Raw genomic sequence first — 22,984 nt, forward strand, 5'->3', positions numbered from 1 at the left:
CTTGCTGAAATTAAGTTTTAGTCTTAGAAGGGTATTTTTACTTTTGTTTGCTTGTAACCCTTTCTATTTGTATTCTGTATACAAATAGAATAGGGTATAATTTGACCCTATGACTTTTTGTTTAATAAACTTGTTTTACTTTTACAGTTTATTAAACAAAAAGTCATAGGTAAAAATACCCTTCTAAGACTAAAACTTAATTCAGTTCTGTGACTAAAGTAAGAGTGTTTGTCAAACCTCAGTTAAATTAACAACCTGCAGTGTATTCTTTTTAAAGAGCAACAAATGTAACTTCTGTGAATGTTCCAGGAGAAGGGTGGAGGGAGACAGCTAAGGAAATTTGGGGGGCACTGGCCTCACTCTGCAAACAGTAACTGGGACGTGGAAGCCCGGGTGTAACCTCAATGGTTGTAGACTGACTGTTGGCACTCAGGCTGTGACCCCAGCAGCCTAGCATTTAAGGCATCCACAGTTGAAAGGGAGGTGATCACACAACCCCTAACTGGTCTAGGTTGAACCCCAGGATGATGTCACAGAAGAATTTTTAGGCAAGGAATGCAATGCTTCAGTGGAGCTGTGTGGGAAAGTTTGCACAGCAACCCTTGGCACTACTCAGTCTCCAACTTTTGGGGGAGGGGAGATTTGCTGTCCACAAATTCACATAATTTTCTGACAACTGTTTCTTCGGCCATTTTAATTTCAATGTCATGCTATTTTAGGTTCCAGTTCTGCAAACATTTATGCATGTGAGTGATCTCATTCAAGTCAAAGAGACTACTCATGAGTTAATCACATACGAAAGAATCAGGGCCTAAATTCCTAAGGGATTATTCAACATGTCAAAACTGTCCACGTGGTTAAATGGAAAAACAATATGCTCACTTTAGTTACCTATATTACTTATCACATTTGACAGACAGGCTAATCTGGGCCCAGTGCCATAAGCAGAAGTGAGTCCCTTCAATGAAGATAATGAGATTGGAGAGTGCTCAGCACATCACAGAATTGGGCCCCTCTGCCATTTACAGTGATTAGCTCTATGCCTGACTCTGCACCCACTGCGGTTCACTGGGATTATGCCATTGATTCACGTATGAGAAGAATAATAACTTTATTGAAAAGAAGGCAAGAGTTTGATTTTTGTAAACGACCACACAAATAGAACGTAAAATGGTGCAGCTTTTGGGAGGATTATCCATGCATAATTTTCGTGCACACAGAATTTGGCAGCAAGCAATCTTGTCTGGGGAGATGTAGTATTTGATCAATCTGTAGCTATTTCTTCTAAACCATATTTAAACAAAAAGCCCTCCCGCTACTAAGGAAGTAAGAAGGTTATCCATCTTCTTTTCAGGATTAACAGTGCAAGATAAAACAGTGCTGTGTCAAGAGTGTTTAAAGGAAAAAAAAAATGTAGAAAAAACTTCATAGCAATAACTGCCCATCAAAATATAAAGACTGAATAATATTTTACACACAGTAATAGTGTTAGAAATAGACTGATTAATTTTACTTTATATATAGGTCATTAGCACTCATTTTAAAAGATAGAAAATACAGATTAGTCAATCTTTAGTTTACAGCGCATACGTTTCAAACATGCCTGCAACATATGCAAATTACAATATAAAAAGACAGATCAAATTCAAATATGAATTTTTATTTTTAAATCTAAAGACTATCCCTATGTGGAAACCCTAGAAAACCTACCTGAAATTCCATAAAACCCTAGGGTATGAACATTACCAAAAAACCACAGAGTCGAGTGAGTTGACTAAAAAGGGGTGGCAGGAAGAGTCAAAGTACATTTGGATAGAAAGATGCAGGGAGAGATCAGTTTGGACTGTAAATAATCTGCAGAAAAGATTCAAATTGCCATAGAAAAAAATTCAAAGGAGGAAAGACAACACAAATTTTATCAGATCAAGAGACAACCCCTATTCCCCCCAAAAACTACATTCTAGTTTTGTTGCTCTGGTACATCGATCCTGAGTACTCTAACTTTTGATTTATAGTGATATTCCTTCAGATATAACTTGACAGATGGAGGAATAGGAAGAGCGTCAATGCCATCATACGTTGTAGAGTTGCAAATAACTGTTCTGCATATATGCTGAAGGGAAAAGGGAAAAGTCCTGTTTAAGGGAGTGGATAAAAGTGGTTCAAAGAACATACAAGAGCTCGGGTCTTTATAATGCTCTAAGAGACCAGTAATGTCAGGAGAATGGAAGACACAAGGATCATGAGCATCAAAGCTGAAGTTATGATTCCACTGTTCAATTCTTGCATGAAGAGAACGACTATAGCGTCTAAAACTAACAGAAAACAAATAGTCTTCTTGGGCAGAATCTCGTAGTAAAAAAGTTCCTTCTGGCTTTCCTTCTAGTAGTGCCTCAGCTGCATATTTGTCCATTACGCCCCAGTAGCATGGATTGTTATTGATCTGGAGAAGGTCTGGGACAAGACAGTGGACATAATCAATCTGGGTATGATATTTGGGAGGAGTTTCCAACTGTAGCAGTTCATCATCCGTTTCCCATTTGGGTTTGTTCCTCTTTCTAGAACTTGTGCAAAGTGTTATAACTTCATCATCAGAGTCCATATCACTCTCCTCTTTATTGTTCTTTAACACCTTACTCATAACCGATTCAGTCCTAGGATCACATTTACAGGAGTTGCTATCTGTAATGTCACACAGCTGCGAGAAAGAGTTTCCTCCCCCATCTGTGCTCGCTCCATCTCTCAGATGATCATCTGTCGCTTCATTTTGGGATAAATCAGGGATTATCCAATCTTCTGATTTTTGATTTATGGGGGCAGTGTGTCTTTTAATTAAATGCCATCGAAAAGCTAGCTCTGATCGCGGTGGGAAAGGACACTTATCTAGCATTAATTCACTGATATGAATTTTTCTCTTCGACGGAAGCACTGAAGAGTGCCGACTGCTACAATTCTTTATAGGAAAACACTGTCCCACAGCATCTTGCAATTTCTGTTTAAGAGACCGGCCTAAAAATCGGTGGCCACATGAACGATCTAAATCCAGTTCAATAGATGAACAGCTGTGCTTCCTCTCTTGACTCCTTAAACCAGCCGCTGGTTTTTCTACACTACTTGCTGCTTCACCATCAGAACAATTCTCATTCTTTTTTGACCATGAGAGCTTCTTTCCACTCCACACATAACCATCCTTTCTGTCTGCGCTCCTACTACGGGTGGTTTTGGGTCTTACATCGACATTTTTACTATTACTTTCTTTATTTTCCGCCATTTTGACAGCTTAACTCCAAAAGTCCCAGAGCTATATGTTGTGTTTTTCTGTAACAGTTTCTACAGCTTGAAACTTCTTTCAGGCATTTTCTGGAAGTATCTAAGGAAACAGAAAACACAACTAGGTTAACAGCTTTACAAGTTCACAACACAAGACCAACTCAACTGTATAAATTACAGCAATGGCAATTAACTGCTGGCATATATAAAAATAATATACATCAAGCTCAATTCATTAGGAAGATTCTTCACAAACACTGCCTTGGTCGCAGACCTAGAGGCTCTTAATCCTTCTCCATTATTAATATTTTCCAGTAGTTACCATCTCCTTGAGTATGAATAAGGCATACATACACCATGCTTTATAGCAGAACTGACAACAATTTTGCGCCAGGTAGGTTTTAAAATGGCACACTATATGCATTAGGTTATATTGCTTTGGTTGTTCACTGAGCAAATGCTGCATCTATTCCAATCAGCCTTTCAGGAAAGAACAAGCCAGAACAGAAACAAAGTAGGTCAAAGAGTACAAAGAGCTACTGTACCTAGATGATATGCTTGTTTATTACTAATCCACAAAGTATGATGCCTAGGATCCTATTCTTGACACTTTTGCGTCACTTTCAGGATACAAAATAAATTAAAAATAAGTAAGTCACAGATTCTGCCAATCTCTGAATGCTGTTTTCATTTATTTTTCAAAATGGAGTTAAAAAAACATTAGGTCCCCAGGGGGCTGAAATATCTGGGGCTTTACGTACAGAAAAGGATTAAAACAAAGCCAGATCTCTTACTAAAAGCAATTGAAAAAAGGCCACGAAAGATGGAGCTGCTTATTACTTATTACATTAAATGAGCGTTTTCCTGAGGCTTATACATGCTTAGTTCACTCCCTATGTTTGCTTCCTAAGACTTACTGCATTCTTAAGAATTAAAATGTGTGTGTGTGTGCGCGCGTATATATATATAAAAGCACTCCAGGTCTGTCGGTTTTTTCCATACCAAAAATCAGGATATGTGTCCTCTCCTCCACTGTTTAAAAACTGACAGAGATGGTGAATACAAAGAAGGGAAAGAAAAGGCATACGCTTCCTCTCTCCATCAAATCCATTCTCATCATGAGAATTACCCAGTATTACACCCCATCACTCTGCATTCCCTGAGGGGCTGAGCATGCTGGCACTTCTGCATGCTGAGTTCCCTCCTCTTCTGTTAGTGAGCGAGCAAGAGAGTCAGATGATAAAAGAAACCCATGTCTCTCATATAGAACTACACAGCACTACTAATAGGCTAGCAAGATGTTTACATTTAATCAATGGGCCAAATTCATCCCTGATGTAACTCCACTGTGGAATTTTGGAGAGTCACTTCATTTTACTAGAAAATATTTCCCACAGGCATAGTATGGACTTGGCAGCCTGGGTAGACAGATATATGGCAGCAGGGCTTGCACTAGTGCCCTAAAAATAGTTGTGTGAACACTGCGGCACTGGAGGAGGCTCAGCCCAGCCACCCGAGCTCAGACCCACCCTACCTCCTGCGTCCAAGCTCAGGTGGCAAACCTAAGCTGCCGGTGACGCCTCAACATCCACACAGCTATTTTTAGCACACTAGCCTCACCCTGTCTACTTAGGCTGGAAGGCTCACGCCCATTTGCTGTGTAGACATACCTTTTATGTCGAGTAGGGGAAATACACAGGAAGGGGGAGGGATAGCTCAGTGGTTTGAGCATTGGCCTGCTAAACCCAGGGTTGTGAGTTCAATCCTTGACGGGGCCACTTAGGGATCTGGGGCAAAATCAATACTTGGACCCGCTAGTGAAGGCAGGGGGCTGGACTTGATGACCTTTCAGGGTCTCTTCCAGTTCTAGGAGATAGGATATCTCCATATAATTATTATTATACCAGAAGTTTGTGAAAAGTATTTGATTAGAGCACTCTTGATTAAAAACTCAACAATATCTAGTATTTGAGACTAGGAACTACAGGCCTGGAGAGTAAGTTTAATAGATTCATTGGCCCAGTTTTCATTTACATCCATATACATATATGATGAACAATTAGCATTTGTACTTCAGTAGTGCCTAGAAGGTCCAATCAGGGATCAGACTCCTGTTGTGGTAGGCACTGTAGATACACATAATGAAAAGGTTGCACTGCCCCAAAGAGAATATTATTTTCCCAGTTTCATCGGCTGCTGCAGACTGATTTTGTCAGGCAATTGATACTCAAAATATAGGACTATGCAAGGAGTACCTGGAGCTGCAACCTCTCAAAACCAGATCTGAACTTGGCCTGATACAAGGACAGAAAGGATGGTGCAATGGCTACCTGGGGATCTGGGAGACCCACATTCAATTACCAGCTCTGTACATATTTCCTGTGTGAAGCTGAGCAAGCCACTAAATCCCATTGAAATAGGTGTCTAAATACCTTCTAAAAAACTGGCCCTCAGTCTCTGCATGCCTCGGGGCTTGTCTACACTTAAAACACTACGGCCTTGGCTACACTCGGGACTTCCCAGCGCTGCTGCGGCAGCGCTGTGAAGCGCGAGTGTAGCTCTCGCAGCGCTGTGAAGCGCGAGTGTAGCTCTCGCAGCGCTGTATGTACTCCACCTCTCCGAGGGGAATAGCTTGCAGCGCTGCGAGCGAGCGTGCAGCACTGCAGGCGCTGATTACACTGGTGCTTTACAGCGCTGTACTCGCTGCGCGCAGGGGGGTGTTTTTTCACACCCCTGAGCGCAGCAAGTTGCAGCGCTGTACAGCGCCAGCATAGCCAAGGCCTACAGCAGCATAGCTGCATCACTGCAGTGCTTCTGTGTGGCTACTTCCTATACCAACGGGAGTATTCTCCTGTCAGCGCAGGTAACCCATCTCCCCAAGAGGCAGTAGGTGGGTTGATGGAAGAATTCTTCTGTTGACCTAGTTCTGTGTATATGGGGACTTAGGTTGGTTTTAAATACCCCGCTCAGGGGTGTGGATTTTTCACACCCCTGTCCTACGCAGTTAAATTGATCTAATTTTCTACCACAGACCAGGTCTTAATTCTCTATTTGTAAAAATAAGAAAGTCACAGAGGCATTGTGAGGATAACTACTTTAAAGATTCTAAGGTGCTCAGATATTATAGTGATTGGGGTCATATAAGTACCTTGGATAGGTACTGTACACTTAACTATCCTATCCATAAACTGAAGACTTTCTAACTAAATAATGCCATGTAGGTGTACTTCCATTAGTGACTGAAATGCAACCAAAGGAAAAAAAAAAGAAGAGAAAGGCAGCAGAGATAGAGAGTATACTTTTACCTACCGGGCAATGTTAAATGAAGCTATTCAGTATACCAAGTTATGCACGTCAGCTCTGAGAACTTTACATTTACAAAGATGAACAGACACAACAACCGGCAGATAATTATACACACAAGATTAGAGTCTCCTGTCTACTGAGGCTTTCTTGTAAAGTGGATATACCTTAGGCATGTTAAAAAGCAGATACAGCTGACAAAACTCAAACATGAAACTCTTCCTCCTAAATAAATGACAAGACAAAACAACATGAATGGATAAAACAGGGTTCATGTCAGGCCACTGGATTCTGAAGGTTATCAGACATCATCGTAGCTTTAAAACCCCTACAGGGTCATTGCTACACTGTGTCCTGACATCAACTTCAGGATCTCAACTAAAAGCAACATCTTCTAGCAGATGCATTTATACAAAGAAAATGCTGCCCCCAATCAGACAGTAGGCAACAATTACCAGCCAGTGAAAAATATCAAAGAGATAAAGCCTGATCGTGTGTGCTGGAGTCAATGGCAAAACTCCCATAGACTTCAGAAGCAGTAGGATCAGGGCCATAACAAACACAGGGAAGTCTTGTTCTAAATAACTTGAATGTTGTTTTACTAAAATACTATTTTTCTACAGCCACCATGAATGTCTGTCTGCACTGCACTGCCAATCTCTCCAAAACCTTTCTAATCAAGTTGTTAGTTATAGTTTCCATGTGATTAATTATTTAGACAGTTCTCTACTCAAATACAAAAATCCAAGTGTCTCCATCTGATTTTTCCCTCTCATTAAATGACAACCCCACTCCTGGTATTCTACTAACCAAAAAGATTAGCTTCAGTCATAATTGTGGAAGTTGATATTTTTATGTAACTTATAGCATTCAAATCTATTAAACAATTTTTCCTAACTACTACCCAGCTTCAGACTGCTTACATTTCAATAACTAGTATACATTAGATAACATATTATTTGAATGGTCTATATTTATCTGTCATCTCTTTTTATTAGTATTTTTAGTTTTTTTTTTTTTTTTTTTTTTTTTTAAGATTTTTTAAAACAAATGACTTAAGTTAAGAACAGTTATACTGGGTCAGATCAATGGTCCATCTAGCCCAGTATCCTGTCTTCCAACAGCGGGTGGTGCCAGATGCTTCAGAGGGAATGGACAGAACAGGTAATCATCCATCCCCTGTCATCCAGTCCTAGTTATTAGATACAAAAATATATTCAGTTATTTATGTATCTCTCATTGATCAACTGCTGTTCACATTCATCTTTATTCATCTTCATCTTTCACTCATTATTTTGGCCATCACATCTCACTTTAACACTTTCATTTCCACTGAAGGTGGGACACTGTTAACTTACTTCTGAAATAAACCCAGTTAAACATAGCATTAACTCCCAATTCCCTTGTCTCCGTTTACTTGTCTCTGTTCTATTTATTTTGATTTATGTAACAGATTCTAAAAGTATCTAACCTTATCTCTGGGTGCCTCTGTAATACATTATAGATACAATTCCACTAAAAAATGGAACCAGCAACTACCTCTCACCCCTACACCAGAAAATAATTTACTAGAGATAAAATCAAAACCCAGATGATACCTTCTACCCAACAAGAAATCCTGATTCTTACCCTGCCCTTTTCTTCACCAAAACCCTGGGTAGATGGGCTTTGCACCATGCCCAAAGATTAAATATTGGGGCTATTTCATATCCAGTATGTGCATGTGTGTGGGAAGTAGGTTCCAAAGTTCAGGGATGCTCATGCAAAATGCCCTACCAGAAGTTCCCTCTCTTTTATATTCAAGGAGCTCCAAAAAAATGCCTCTTCAGACTAAACAGCAGTGGCCATGTGGCACAGGGAGAGAAGCAGTCGCTCAAGTAGGCAGGTACCAAGACATTCAGGGCCTTATAGAGCAAGACCAAGTCTTTAAATTCCACACAGAAACCACATAGGCAAATCATGGAGCACTGCTATCATGCTCCCAGCAAGTTTACACCAATTAGTAAGTCAGATACTGCAATCTGCACAAGCTTCAGCATCCAGGTAGATTTAAAGTGTAGCCCTGTGTAGTGTGCCCTGCAATAATCTAATACTCAGACGACAAATGCATAGATGACGGTAGCAAGGTCTGGAAAAAAACGGTTGCACCCTCTTGGTCAAGCAAGGACTAAACAAGCCTTAATAGAAAAACTACTGCTAGACAATTTTTTTTAACAGCAGTTGAGGATCCAATAAAACCCTCAGATTGTACTTTAACAACAAATGGCGGGCAGGCACAATTATCGCCATATCTTCTGGTGGCTTTCCGAACCTAACAACATCATATCAATCTTATATGGATTCAGCTTCGGCAAGATTAGCTGTAACCTGATTTTGTACTTAAAGCACCCTTTACAGTATAAAGCATTTTAGATGAAAGCACAGAAACGTTTATGAAAGACACTATGCATAAGACTACTGAATTGTTTTAAAACATTTGACATGAAATTTCCTCAGCCCCCATAAGAAATTTATGAGTTGAAGAGAGTAGTTCTACCTTCCCACTCACCTGATTAGGAGTTCCTACTATAATAAATTTATTAGAACACATATTACCCCCATATCCCCACTGAAAACCATGTCTCTGTACAGCTTCTACAAAGTTCCGCAATGAGAGCTGAGAATACTAAAAAATATAAAGGAAGCCTAGAGTCTAATACTGTCACTGACTCAAACATGACAGCACCAATGATGTGACTATTACAAAGGGCCCAATAACACTTCCAATACAAAAATTATTTCCCTCCGCCAGGCACTGATAATACAACTGCAGAATAAAACTGGACATAAAAGGTTTCAGCCTATAAGCAATTTTTCTTGGAAGCATGAATAAAATGGGTCATATTGTTAAAGGTACAAGAAGAGAAAACAGAGATCTGTTTTCTTATTTCAGATACTTAGTGATTTTAAGACAAACCATTTTTTTTGTCCTTAAAGAAATAAAACTGTATTGCACCTTTAGTGCTGAATACAGTGTTTCAAAGCATACAGCCTATCAGTTTATGTATTGGAGTAACTATTCATTCAACTACAACTATATATCCATCATAAGTATCAGTAAGATACCTCTAGTTATAGGATAGTAACAGATTAGTCTCTCATGATTGTGAGAATGATCCCACAATGGGTCAGATCTTGCACTCTTTATTCAATACCCGCTAACATCAGTAGGAAATATGATGCCTGAATAAGGACTGCAGGATCATGTTCTTTAACTGGAGCATCCCACAATTTCATTGAGAATGGAGGAGTTAAGATCACAAAGGGAAATATTAGTTCAATTTTAAAAATGAATATTAATGAAGGTTGTAAAGGATCAAATGTGCTTGCAGGGACACCACCAACAAAACACTGCAGGTTTGACTTGTACAGTCAAGCTATTATAGCTAAAAATTATAACAGCAGCATCACTCAGAATAGTGTAAGACGGTGACTTGTGTTTACAAAAATGTCAATGTACTCTGAGAAAGTCTATTTTAGTAACAATGACTATGTAAGTCAGCATGAAACATAAAATATGTTCTTGTGTTCTGCAAACACAGGCTATAAGACATCAACATTTATTTTAACTGCTTTTGTAGACGTCACAACTATCTACAGCAACAAACCTGCACCAAAATACTTAGGAGGACAAGTTCTATTTCCTGTTATTCTCCCCTTCAGGAAAACAACAGTATGAGAAAAGAGGGAACGTGTCCTCAAAATACTGTTGTGTCTCCCCAGTGCTTATGAAATCACAGGCATTTAATACCTGACTCTCTGGAACTAACAACAGAAGGAAAACATGATTACTTGTACTTATCTATATTGTAGAGCTTTCACTCCATGAATGAGATACAACCCCACTATTAAAAGTTTGGCCTAAAACTATTTAAAAAGCTGAATAACTGCTCCTTTAGGACCACCCTGAAGGACTATAAATGGAAAACAATGCATATTTGAAATGAAGCATAGATTTGTGCATACTTATGTCTAAACACTAGCTTCTGTCACCAGTCTGTTCTGAGCAGTATTAAAAACCCAGCATCCCCCCATATTTTAAGACACACGCTAAAATGTGTGAACTGATCAAAGCTTTGACCCCTTCTCTTTTAGCTGCTTGTGAGCAATAAAAAAAAGAATAGCACTGTCCTAATGCAAATACAGCCAACACTACTTACCTGCTGCTCCCCGGCAAAGCCATTACGAGGGGAATATGCAGGTGGGAATCTCAGAGCCCGACCTCATGCCAGGCAGCAGCAGATAACACTCACCATCAGACACAAAGATAGACTGGATTAATTGAACAGCTGGATGGGTGGCAAGGGGAAGAGGGAATGACAGAGGGGGTGTGGGGAGAGAGGAAAAGGAGATTAGAGGGAGGAAGAATATGGGGGGAAGAGAGAATGGAGACAAGAGGAGAGAGGGGACTGGCGGAAAATGAGAGAGGCAGGAGGAGTAATGGGAGTGTGGGACAGGCAGGGGAAAAAAGGAGCGGGAGGGTTGGGGGCACAGAGGGGACACAAGGAAGAGGAGGGGGGAAGGCTGTGATACAGAGGAGGAGGAGTGAGTCAGGCTGGGTCAGGGAGAGAGGAGGAGGAGGAGAAAGAGGGAGTGAGACAGGCTGGGGCAGAAGGAAGGGGAGAACAGAGGGGCAGGAGGAGGAAGGGGGAGTGAGGCAGGCTGGGGTGGAAGAAGTTGTGGAGGAGGGGATGGAAGGAAGAGGAGAAGGGCAGGCTGAGGAGGGGGAATGGGGCAGAAAGAAGAGAAGGGGCAGGGGGAAGAGGAGAAGGGCAGGCTGAGGAGGGGCAGGGGGAGTGGGGCAGGGGGAAGAGGAGAAGGGCAGGCTGAGGAGGGAGGAGGGCAGGCTGAGGCGGGGGAGTGGGGCAGAAAGAAGAGAAGGGGCAGGGGGAAGAGGAGAAGGGCAGGCTGAGGAGGGGGAGTGGGGCAGGCTGAGGAGGGGGAGTGGGGCAGGGGGAAGAGGAGAAGGGCAGGCTGAGGAGGGGGAGTGGGGCAGGCTGAGGCGGGGGAGTGGGGCAGAAAGAAGAGAAGGGGCAGGGGGAAGAGGAGGAGAAGGGCAGAGGGAGGAGGGGGAGTGGGGCAGGGGGAAGAGGAGAAGGGCAGGCTGAGGAGGGGGAATGGGGCAGAGGGAAGAGGAGGAGAAGGGCAGAGGGAGGAGGGGGAGTAGGGCAGGCTGAGGAAGGGGAGTGGGGCAGGGGGAAGAGGAGGAGAAGGGCAGAGGGAGGAGGGGGAGTGGGGCAGGGGGAGTAGGGCAGGCTGAGGAAGGGGAGTGGGGCAGGGGGAAGAGGAGGAGAAGGGCAGAGGGAGGAGGGGGAGTGGGGCAGGCTGAGGAAGGGGAGTGGGGCAGGGGGAAGAGGAGGAGAAGGGCAGAGGGAGGAGGGGGAGTGGGGCAGGCTGAGGAAGGGGAGTGGGGCAGGGGGAAGAGGAGGAGAAGGGCAGAGGGAGGAGGGGGAGTGGGGCAGGGGGAGTGGGGCAGGCTGAGGAAGGGGAGTGGGGCAGGGGGAAGAGGAGGAGAAGGGCAGAGGGAGGAGGGGGAGTGGGGCAGGGGGAGTAGGGCAGGCTGAGGAAGGGGAGTGGGGCAGGGGGAAGAGGAGGAGAAGGGCAGAGGGAGGAGGGGGAGTGGGGCAGGCTGAGGAAGGGGAGTGGGGCAGGGGGAAGAGGAGGAGAAGGGCAGAGGGAGGAGGGGGAGTGGGGCAGGCTGAGGAAGGGGAGTGGGGCAGGGGGAAGAGGAGGAGAAGGGCAGAGGGAGGAGGGGGAGTAGGGCAGGCTGAGGAAGGGGAGTGGGGCAGGGGGAAGAGGAGGAGAAGGGCAGAGGGAGGAGGGGGAGTGGGGCAGGCTGAGGAAGGGGAGTGGGGCAGGGGGAAGAGGAGGAGAAGGGCAGAGGGAGGAGGGGGAGTGGGGCAGGCTGAGGAAGGGGAGTGGGGCAGGGGGAAGAGGAGGAGAAGGGCAGAGGGAGGAGGGGGAGTGGGGCAGGGGGAGTAGGGCAGGCTGAGGAAGGGGAGTGGGGCAGGGGGAAGAGGAGGAGAAGGGCAGAGGGAGGAGGGGGAGTGGGGCAGGGGGAGTAGGGCAGGCTGAGGAAGGGGAGTGGGGCAGGGGGAAGAGGAGGAGAAGGGCAGAGGGAGGAGGGGGAGTGGGGCAGGCTGAGGAAGGGGAGTGGGGCAGGGGGAAGAGGAGGAGAAGGGCAGAGGGAGGAGGGGGAGTGGGGCAGGGGGAGTAGGGCAGGCTGAGGAAGGGGAGTGGGGCAGGGGGAAGAGGAGGAGAAGGGCAGAGGGAGGAGGGGGAGTGGGGCAGGGGGAGTAGGGCAGGCTGAGGAAGGGGAGTGGGGCAGGGGGAAGAGGGGCAGGGGGAAGAGAGAAGAGGGCTGGGCAGGAAGGAAGGCAGGCAGGCGCAGGGTCCGGAGTTGCCTGCCGGGCTCTGTGGCGGGGGGAAACTAGCCCTCCCCCCCGCTCCCCTCTTGGCAGAGCCCCGATCCCCTCACCTGCCTGGGCAGAGCAGCTCCGAAGCGGCCTGAGTCGCGCCCGCCGCCGCCGCCGCCGCCATCCTTCTTCCCCGACTCGGCCCCGCCCCGCCGCTGACGGGAGCAGTAGGCCCGAGCGCGGGGCGGGCTGAGGCAGAGTCGCGCAGGCGCAGTTGCGCCGGCAGGGAGCGCGGGAAGGCTGGAAGCGGAGCCGGGCGGGACACTGGCTGGTGAGTGCCGGGCTGAGGTCTCGCCGGTGGGGAGGGTGAGGGGGTATGGAGGGGGGAGGAGTTGAGTGCGTGTCGGGGGTGGGGAGGAGAGGTGTGTGTGGGGGGGGTTGGGTTGGGGGTGGGGAGGAGAGGTGTGGGGGGGGGTTGGGTTGGGGGTGGGGAGGAGAGGGGTGTGGGGGGGGGTTGGGTTGGGGGTGGGGAGGAGAGGGGTGTGGGGGGGGGTTGGGTTGGGGGTGGGGAGGAGAGGGGTGTGGGGGGGGGTTGGGTTGGGGGTGGGGAGGAGAGGGGTGTGGGGGGGGGTTGGGTTGGGGGTGGGGAGGAGAGGGGTGTGGGGGGGGGTTGGGTTGGGGGTGGGGAGGAGAGGGGTGTGGGGGGGGGTTGGGTTGGGGGTGGGGAGGAGAGGTGTGTGTGGGGGGGGGTTGGGTTGGGGGTGGGGAGGAGAGGTGTGTGTGGGGGGGGGTTGGGTTGGGGGTGGGGAGGAGAGGTGTGTGTGGGGGGGGGTTGGGTTGGGGGTGGGGAGGAGAGGTGTGTGTGGGGGGGGGTTGGGTTGGGGGTGGGGAGGAGAGGTGTGTGTGGGGGGGGGTTGGGTTGGGGGTGGGGAGGAGAGGTGTGTGTGGGGGGGGTTGGGTTGGGGGTGGGGAGGAGAGGTGTGTGTGGGGGGGGTTGGGTTGGGGGTGGGGAGGAGAGGTGTGTGTGGGGGGGGGTTGGGTTGGGGGTGGGGAGGAGAGGTGTGTGTGGGGGGGGGTTGGGTTGGGGGTGGGGAGGAGAGGTGTGTGTGGGGGGGGGTTGGGTTGGGGGTGGGGAGGAGAGGTGTGTGTGGGGGGGGGTTGGGTTGGGGGTGGGGAGGAGAGGTGTGTGTGGGGGGGGGGTTGGGTTGGGGGTGGGGAGGAGAGGTGTGTGTGGGGGGGGGTTGGGTTGGGGGTGGGGAGGAGAGGTGTGTGTGGGGCGTTGGGTTGGGGGTGGGGAGGAGAGGTGTGTGTGGGGCGTTGGGTTGGGGGTGGGGAGGAGAGGTGTGTGTGGGGGGGGGGTTGGGTTGGGGGTGGGGAGGAGAGGTGTGTGTGGGGGGGTTGGGTTGGGGGTGGCTATGCACACACCAGGCAGTACAGTAAACAGGAGAGAGGATTGTGGGGTGTCTCACTGTGACCCCGCACTGGGCCCGATCACCCCTCAGGGGCTGGGTGCAGATCTCCCCTTTGACACATAGAAGATGGAGGCCGTAGCCTTCAGATACTAGCCACCCCAGGCTTTGCCTCCTACTTAGGGGTCAGGACCTACACACAGTGAGTGTGGGGATACATAACCCCCCGCCCATCATCGTTCCTATGGAGAACGTAATCCTATTTTAGGGCTGTACAATTTCTGAGGGGATCTCTCCCCATCTTGCCCCCAACATTGATCTAATGTGAAAGTTTCAGGAGCAGCCAGTGGCCAGCAGGGAAGCTTTTAGGGTACATCTACACTGCATATTAAGCCTGGGCTCTGACTCAGGTTTGAGCCCAAGTTCCCCCACTATCCACACACAAATCAGTCGGATTCGGGTCTGTGAGCATACAGAACTCTGATCCTAGGACCCTGCTGGGGGGGTGGGTCAGAGCCCAAGTCCCACTGTGACTTGGGTCCAAGCCCTATCATTCTGCAGTGTGGATACAGCTCATTGCTTGAGGGACAAACTTCATTCCAAACTGGTGGAATGATCTGCCCTTTCCAGCAGGTATTTCCCTCCTTGGTAGGGGATGATGGTTATCTAACCCTATGCTACATACTGAATTAATGACTTTAATCTGATATCTGGTCATTTTTTCTATTGTCAGTGAATATCCAGTGATGCTTGCACTGAGGTCCCCACCTCCAATAGGCAAAACTCTATCTTAAGCAGCTACTGTACTTCCAAGTCCTGCAGCTCAAATAAATTTGTTAGTCTCTAAGGGTACGTCTATACTTACCCGCTGGTTCGGCGGCCAGTAATCAATCTTCTGGGATCGATTTATCGCGTCTTGTCTAGATTGGGTTGGGAGTGGGGAGGAGAGGTGGTTGGGGGTGGGGAGGAGGGTGGGTTAGGTTGGGGGGTGGGGAGGAGGGGGGGTTAGGTTGGGGGTGGGGGGTTAGGTTGGATTTATCTTGTCTAGACGCGATAAATCGATCCCGGAAGTGCTCGCTGTCGACGCCGGTAATCCTGCTCTGCGAGAGGAGTAGGCGGAGTCAACGGGGGAGCCTGCCTGCCGCATGTGGACCCGCGGTAAGTACTTTTAAGTTCGAACTAAGGTACTTCGACTTCAGCTACATTATTCACGTAGTTGAAGTTGCGTATCTTAGTTCGAACTGGGGGCTTAGTGTGGACCAGGCCTAAGGTGCCACAAGTATTCCAGCCTTATTTTGTTTCACCATTAGCTAAAGGACCATCACTCTAGGGAAGTGGCTTTCACTAGTTCGGGAGGTTGCTAAAGTCAGTTCTTACTTTTTACAATACATGGTAAAACATATATCAGGGAATCAATTTAACAGACATATATGAATTGTGTGTTTTGAGGTTCTCTCCAGTTTATAGGTTTGCTGTCAGGGTAGAATAGAAACTTCAGAGGTATTCAAAAAAGCAGACATGTGGAGGCAGTTTTCTTATTTTAAGAGCCACTGTGTTTAACCAAATTCAAGGGATTAACATTTTTTAACTATGATCCTCCTGGACCTTAAAAAAATACAAGCAAAAGTGAAATGCACTGTGTGTGTTGTTCAGTCACAGTCAGTTCATGAAGAATTTAAAATACAGAACTGTTCTGCTTATATCAATACAACTTAGAACATATGTAGAATTTTAAAAATGCCTTCTGTTCCAACTACATACTTTGAAATGTATCAGAGGGGTAGCCGTGTTAGTCTGAATCTGTAAAAAGCAACAGAGGGTCCTGTGGCACCTTTAAGACTAACAGAAGTATTGGGAGCATAAACTTTCATGTCTTGCATCTGAAGAAGTGAGGTTCTTACCCACGAAAGCTTATGCTCCCAATACTTCCATTAGTCTTAAAGGTGCCACAGGACCCTCTGTTGCTTTATACTTTGAAATGACTGTTATTTGGAGCTGATGTTTATCCATATTTATTTCCCTCATAATAAAGATATAGGCTTGTCACAAAGATATCAATGTTGCTTATGTGAGTCCCAGTACTTCAGTTGGATCTAACCAGGTGAACCCTGGTGCTTGCATGGGACCCCATTAAAGTCATTGGAGCTTTACATGGGTGCAAGGTTCTGCCTTTGTGGATACAGTTACAGGACTTGGGAGTACACTAACTGTTTGGCATAGGCTAGCAGTTGTTAATAAAGTTCTAATCCATTTAACTCTCATACAGTAAAGTGGTGGTGTATGCTCTCAGTTTATACTTGTTTAACCAGAAATACTGCAGTATTTACTAATCCCCCCTTTAAATTTCTTCATTTCCCTTCATCATACTTTTCAGTAATATTTTTCAAAATACATATATTGTAGTGATTCTTATCAACACTGTCAAGCTCTTTAACAGGAAAAAAACATGCAAAAATATCACTTAATCAAAATGTTTTAACTACTGAAGTATAAATGGTGTTTTCCTGTTATTAACACTAACAAATCATTTCTATTTGTTTTATAAAGCTTTTTTACTTTTTTTTTAATTATATAGATAAGAGAGAAGATGCCTTCAACACAAAAGCCAATGCGCTATGGACACACAGAAGGCCACACAGATGTCTGCTTTGATGACATTGGAAGGTAAATTATTGAAATTAGGGCTTATTTCAGTAGTTCATATGTCTGCAAGCAATGCCATTGATACTGCAAAACTAGAGGGGGTGACGAAAGAGTGATGAGAATGTTCATGGGCCTGGCAAAACTCTCATATGAAGAGATGTTGAAATGATTGAGATTGTTCATCTTAGAAAGGAGTTGAGTAATAAAGGACATAATAAAAGTGTATTAAAATAATGAACAGTATAGAGAAGGTAGATCAAGAGCTTCTACTCTCCGTGTTTCATAGCATGAGAACAAGGGGACATTCAATGAAATTGAAAGGTGGGAAATTAAAAAACGATAAATAGAAATACTTTTTCACAAATGTACAGTTAAACTATGGAACTCACGACCACAGGAAGTCATTGAGGCCAAGATCTTAAAAAGGTTCAAAAAGTTATTGGATATTTTTATACTTTTATCATTATTAATTAGGACAGCTCCCGATATTCATATCAAGAATATCTGGAGTTGTCCTAATTAATGATGATACACATTTTGGAAGGGATATTAAACCTGATGCTTCAGGCTTTAAACCAATCTCTAAATCTTAGAGGTCAAGATGAGATATAATGTGAAGGACAGATTATCTCACATCTGCCATGGTTCTTACATCTTTCTATAAAACATCTAGTATTGACCATTGCCAGAGACAGGATACTGGACTAGATGGACTTTGGGTCTGACCCAGTGTGGCAATTTCTATGTTCCCGTGACTGTCCTGAAAGTTGGTTGTAAGGCCTTTACATTCTGATGCCTCAATCATGCAATGACTTGCGCATTAAATTAACTTTACACCTATGAGTAGTCCCATAGGTTGAAGTAGAAACGGGGCAGTGCGAGGAAAAGTGTTATGTGCATATAGACATTGGAAATCCAAAATGTAGCTGCATAGATCCAGCTATTGGCTTGCTATCTTTCAGCATACTCTTTGGTATAGATCTTGGACTATGTTATTGAAGTTGAAGTTAAAAGAATATAAATCAAAGGTCTCCATTAACTTGAATCTACAACTGAGGTCATTTGAAAGATTATTATTGTCTTTGGTGGGCTTTGGATCAGACCCTGTGTGAAGATTTAGCCAGGAAACTTTAATCTTCCCAACAAAAAAAATTGTTCACTTAGAGTTGGGGTTTCTTAAGTGTGTTTATCACAAGTCAAATGCTAAAAATCAAGGAAATCATAAAATAAGACGGTAGGCCCCCATACACAATTGCAGCCTACAAGCATTGGCCCACTACCTTTATCACACTCCACTCCACTAACACCCTCTCTGACATGCTCAATTGCTGCTCTGCAATGCTGTCGCTCTCAGCAGGCACACATCGAAGAACTGAAAATTGCACAGAAACACACAACCTTAACTCCTACATTCCAGTGCTACATTATTTAATTATAATTGTAAGAGTACAAGCGTACCATCCAGTTGTAGGGAAAAGAATGCAAAGTTTGGTCACATACTCAATTTCTTACTGTATTAAAAAATGCAAACTTCTGTATATTAACATGACTTTAAAATAATCAGCTCAACTATACAGTACACACAACTAAACAAAAGCATACATACACATTTTACACATATACATGTCGGTACTAATTATATAACAAAGTAACAAACAGGTCAGGCTAAAGGTGGTGAGAAATAGGCTATGTCTACACTTAAAACATTACAGCAGTTCAGCTACTGTGCTGCAACTGCACCGCTGTAGTGTTGAGTGTAGGCACTCAATACAGCAACAGGAGGGGTTCTCCCATTGCTGTAGTTAATCCACCTCAGTGACAGGCAGTAGCTAGATCAAAGGAAGAATTCTTCTGTCAGTCTAGCACTGTCTACACCATGGGTTAGGTTGGTATAGCTACATCTCTGAGGTGTAGATTTTTCACAACTGTGAGAAACATAGCTATGCTGAGGTCTACTAAAGGTGTAGTGAAGTGGTTCTCAAACTTTTCTACTGGTGACCCCTTTCACTTAGCAAGCCTCTGAGTGCAACCCCCCTCTTATAAATTAAAAACACCTTTTTATATATTTAACACCATTATAAGTGTTGGAGGCAAAGCGGGGTTTAGGATGGAGGCTGACAGCTCGGGACCCCGCATGTAATAACCTTGCGACCCCCTGAGGGGTCCCGACCCCCAGTTTGAGAACCCCTGGTGTAGTATGATAATGCTGCTGAATTGAAACTGAGCCCTGGTCTATACTACAGAGTTAAATCGATGCAAGGCAGCTTACATCAACCTACCTATGTAAGTGTCTACACTAAAATTTTGCTCCCACCGATGTAACTCACCTGCTACACCGACTTAATAATTCCATCTCCATGAGAGGTGTAGAATCAATGTTGATGTAGGTAGGTTGATGCAGTGTCAGTGTAGACAGTGCGTTGCTTACATTGACTGTCATTGGCTTTCAGAAGCTATCCTGCAATGCCCAGAGTGAGGAGTTCAATTGGTGCAAGCACTCCTGGTGAGGGACGTGCACCACCAACACATGGAGCAAAGTGTAGACATGTACAAGCGATATAATTACTGCGGCGACTGTATGCCAGTGTAAGTTAGGTCAACTTAATTTTGTAGCATAGACGTGGTCTGTGTGTGTTAAGAGGGTATTAGGGTCAGAATGGTACGGGGATTGATCTACCAGCAAAGAACCAAAACCACAAAAGGACAAAATACAAAAAATGATTGACCGAAGTTATAAAACCTTTCCATTACTTTGCCAGCATGACTGATAGCAAATACAAATGTCTTAGTCTGAGCCAAGTACACTAAGAGGAGGCTGAAGTGTTGCTGTTAAAATGGAATCCTGAAATCATTCCTGTCTTTCTAGCATTTAAAATTGGAGATTCAGATTTCTGCTCCCAGTCTCTGTTTGTGAAGAAGGTTGTGTGACAATTTGTTGCATCAAAGTTGTAGAAGTGAAATTATGGAAAGACAGGAGAGTTGAATTCAGAATCTTGACAGTTTTTAAAAGGCCTGCCCTTCTTTACAGCCATCTCAGCTTCAATCAAGTATGTTTAGCACATTTGGATTAGGTCAAAACTTTGTGACAGGATAGGGGGCAGATTTTCAGAGGCAGGAAGGGCAGTTGGGTGCCCAACTTCTAGTGAAAGTCAGTGCAAGTTGGGCTCCTAACTTTCCTTTGTGCTGTTGAAAATTTCCTCCTAGATGCTGAAAAATGAATTGGCTGGTTAGTGTCTGAGTATCTAAGGACAGATACAAAAGAGGGATAGGCTTACCTAGTTAGTAGACTTATACTCAAATATTGTGTTATACTAGCAGAATTGCAAGTTTTTCATGTTGTATAATATGAATGTCTTTCTCATATTATTTGAATAAATACACTTATAAAATGTTTCATTTAATAAAAACGTGAATTTTTAAACATTTCCCCCCATATTTTGGGCTGAGGAAAATCATAATAACCCTACTATACACAAATGTTAATAATGATATTATTTTCTTAACAGCTATATTGTAACTTGTGGCAGTGATGGAGATGTTAGGATTTGGGAAAACCTGGATGATGATGATCCTAAGTCCATTAATGTGGGAGAAAAAGCATATTCATTTGCTTTAAAGGTATTAGTATAATACTCTGGTTTCTCTTCAGATCGTATAAATCTTTTGCCTTTTACTAAAGATTTCCTATGAAATGTGCAACACGGGTGCTGATATATACCTTGATCCTGCAAAATCTTCCTCATGTTCTTAACTGTATGCATGTGAACTCAACGGGACTGCTGATGTGCATAAAGTTAAGCATGTATTGGAAATATTTGCAGGACTGGAGCTAGAATGGTATTGGATTTAGCAAACTTGATTTAATGTTACGCATATAACTCATTGCATTAACTTACATAACATAGCTTTCAACAAATACCGTAGTCTAACTTTTTTTCTTAATGTTGTCACGGACACATTTTACATGAGATTAAAAGGATCTGTTTTAATCATACAATCATAGAAATGTAGGGCTGGAAGGGACCTTAAGAGATCAACAGCTGCAGCCCCCTGCACTATGGTAGGACCAAGTAAACCTAGACTATCCTGACAGGTGTTTGTTTAACCTGTTCTTAAAAACCTGCAGAGATGGGGATTCCACAACTTCCGTTGGAAGCCTATTCCTGAGCTTAACTACCCTTATAATGAGAAAGTTTCTCCTAATATCTAACCTAAATCTTTCTTGCTTCAGATTAAGCCCATTACTTCTTGTCCTACCTTTAATGGGCATGAACAATTGATTCCCTTCCTCTTTGTAACAGCCCTTAACATATCAGGTTCCCCCCTCAATCTTCTTTTTTCAAGACTAACCATGCCCAGCTTTTTTAATGTTTTCTCATAGGTCAGGTTTTATTAACCTTTAATCATTTTTGTTGCTGTCCTCTGGACTCTCTCCAATTTGTCCACATCTTTCTTAAAGTGTGGTGCCCAGAACTGGACACACTACTCCAGCTGAGGCGTCAATTGTGCTGAATAGAACAATTACTTCCTGTATTTTACATACGACACTCATGTGAATGCACCACAGAATATTAGCCTTTTTTGCAACTGCATCACATTGTTGCCTCATGCAAATTGTGATCCACAATAACTCCCAGATCCTTTTCAGCAGTGCAGTACTACCACCTAGCCAGTTATTTCCCATTTTGTAGTTGTGCATTTTATTTTTCTCTCCTAAGTGAAGTGTTTTGTGCTTGTCTTTATTGAATTTCATCTTGTTGATTTCAGACCAATTCTCTAATTTGTCAAGGTCATTTTGGATTCTAATCCTGTTCTCTAGTGTGTTCCTTCCAGCTTGGTGTCATCTGCAAATTTTATAAGCATCCTCTCCATTCCATTATCCAAGTCATTAATGAAAATATTGAATATACTAGACCCTGCACTGACCTCTGCAGGACCCCACTAGATACACCTTCCCAGTTTGATAGTGGACCATTGATAACTACTCTTTGATTTGGTCTTTCCACCAGTTGTGCACTCATCTTATAGTAATTTCATCTAGAGCACGTTTCCTTAGTTTGCTTATGAGAATGTTATATGGAACTGTATCATAAGTCTTACTGAAATCAAGATATATCATGTCTACTGCTTCCCCCCATCCACTAGGCCACTAAGATTGTCAAAGAAGGAAATTAGGTTGGTTTGGAATGATTTGTTTTTGACAAATCCATGTGGCTATGCTTTATAACCCTATTATTCTCCAAGTGCTTACAAATTGATTGTTTAATAATTTGTTCCAGTATCTCTCCAGGTGTCAAAGTTAGGCTGACTAGTCTATAATTCTCTGGATCCACTTTGTTCCCATTTTTAAAGATAGGTATTATGTTTTCCCTTCTCCAGTCCTGTAGGACCTCACCCATCATTCATGAGTTGTCAAAGATAATTGCTAATGGTTCCAAGATTGCTACAACTAATTCCACAATTACCCTAGGATGAATTTAATCAGGCCCTGCCGACTTGAATACATTTAACTTTTCTAAATATTCTTTAACTTGTTCTTTCCCTATTTTGGCTTGCATTCCTTCCCCCTTTTATTTATATTAATTGTGAGCATCTGGTAACCATTAAACTTTTTAGTGAAGACTAAAGCAAATAGGCATTAAACAGCTCAGCCTTCTTGATGTTGTCACTTATTAGCTCTCCTTCCCTGCTAAGTAGAGGACCTACGCTTTCCTTTGTCTTTCTTTTGCTCCTTTTAAAGAACCTCTCTTTATTGCCTTTTATGTCCCTTGCTAGGTGTAACTCATTTTGTGCCTTAGACTTTTTGATTTCGTCCCCACATGCTTGTGCTATACTTTTGTACCCCTTCTTAGCAATTCATCCATGTTTCCACTTTTTGTAGGATTCCTTTTTGATTTTCAGGTAATTAAAGAACTCCTGATGGAGCCATATTGGTGTCTTACTTTTCTTCCTATCTTTCCTTTG

The 22,984-nt window shown here is 44.1% G+C and overlaps 2 protein-coding genes and 1 non-coding gene across 3 annotated transcripts in view; 2 read left to right on the top strand and 1 right to left on the bottom strand.

Annotated features, from left to right (window-relative positions):
- Positions 1-1,092: 1,092 nt before the first annotated feature.
- On the bottom strand, positions 1,093-13,177 carry SOCS4 (suppressor of cytokine signaling 4). The gene is made up of 2 exons (XM_054026875.1): positions 13,091-13,177; positions 1,093-3,370 (listed from the first exon to the last, which is right to left on the bottom strand). The coding sequence occupies exon 2, from the start codon at positions 3,269-3,271 to the stop codon at positions 1,961-1,963; it is 1,311 nt and encodes a 436-aa protein (XP_053882850.1). The 5' UTR covers positions 3,272-3,370; positions 13,091-13,177; the 3' UTR covers positions 1,093-1,960.
- Positions 13,178-13,214: 37 nt separating this feature from the next.
- Positions 13,215-22,984, top strand: part of WDHD1 (WD repeat and HMG-box DNA binding protein 1) — a 48,508-nt gene continuing 38,738 nt past the window's right edge. The window contains exons 1-3 of the mRNA XM_054026873.1: positions 13,215-13,299; positions 16,953-17,041; positions 20,527-20,638. Coding sequence (XP_053882848.1) covers positions 16,965-17,041; positions 20,527-20,638 — 189 coding nt within the window. The 5' untranslated portion in view covers positions 13,215-13,299; positions 16,953-16,964. The remainder of the gene's footprint in view (positions 13,300-16,952; positions 17,042-20,526; positions 20,639-22,984) is intronic.
- Positions 20,650-20,762, top strand: LOC128837519 (U5 spliceosomal RNA). Its single transcript, XR_008444958.1, has one exon. It is a non-coding gene; the product is annotated as a U5 spliceosomal RNA (small nuclear RNA).

This window comes from Malaclemys terrapin, chromosome 4 (genome assembly GCF_027887155.1).
Source record: "Malaclemys terrapin pileata isolate rMalTer1 chromosome 4, rMalTer1.hap1, whole genome shotgun sequence".
Taxonomy (NCBI): Eukaryota; Metazoa; Chordata; order Testudines; family Emydidae; genus Malaclemys; species Malaclemys terrapin.

Bases quoted from the DNA above. Each gene is read 5' to 3' on its own strand.
- SOCS4 (XM_054026875.1), bottom strand. From the start codon at position 3,271: ATGGCGGAAAATAAAGAAAGTAATAGTAAAAATGTCGATGTAAGACCC.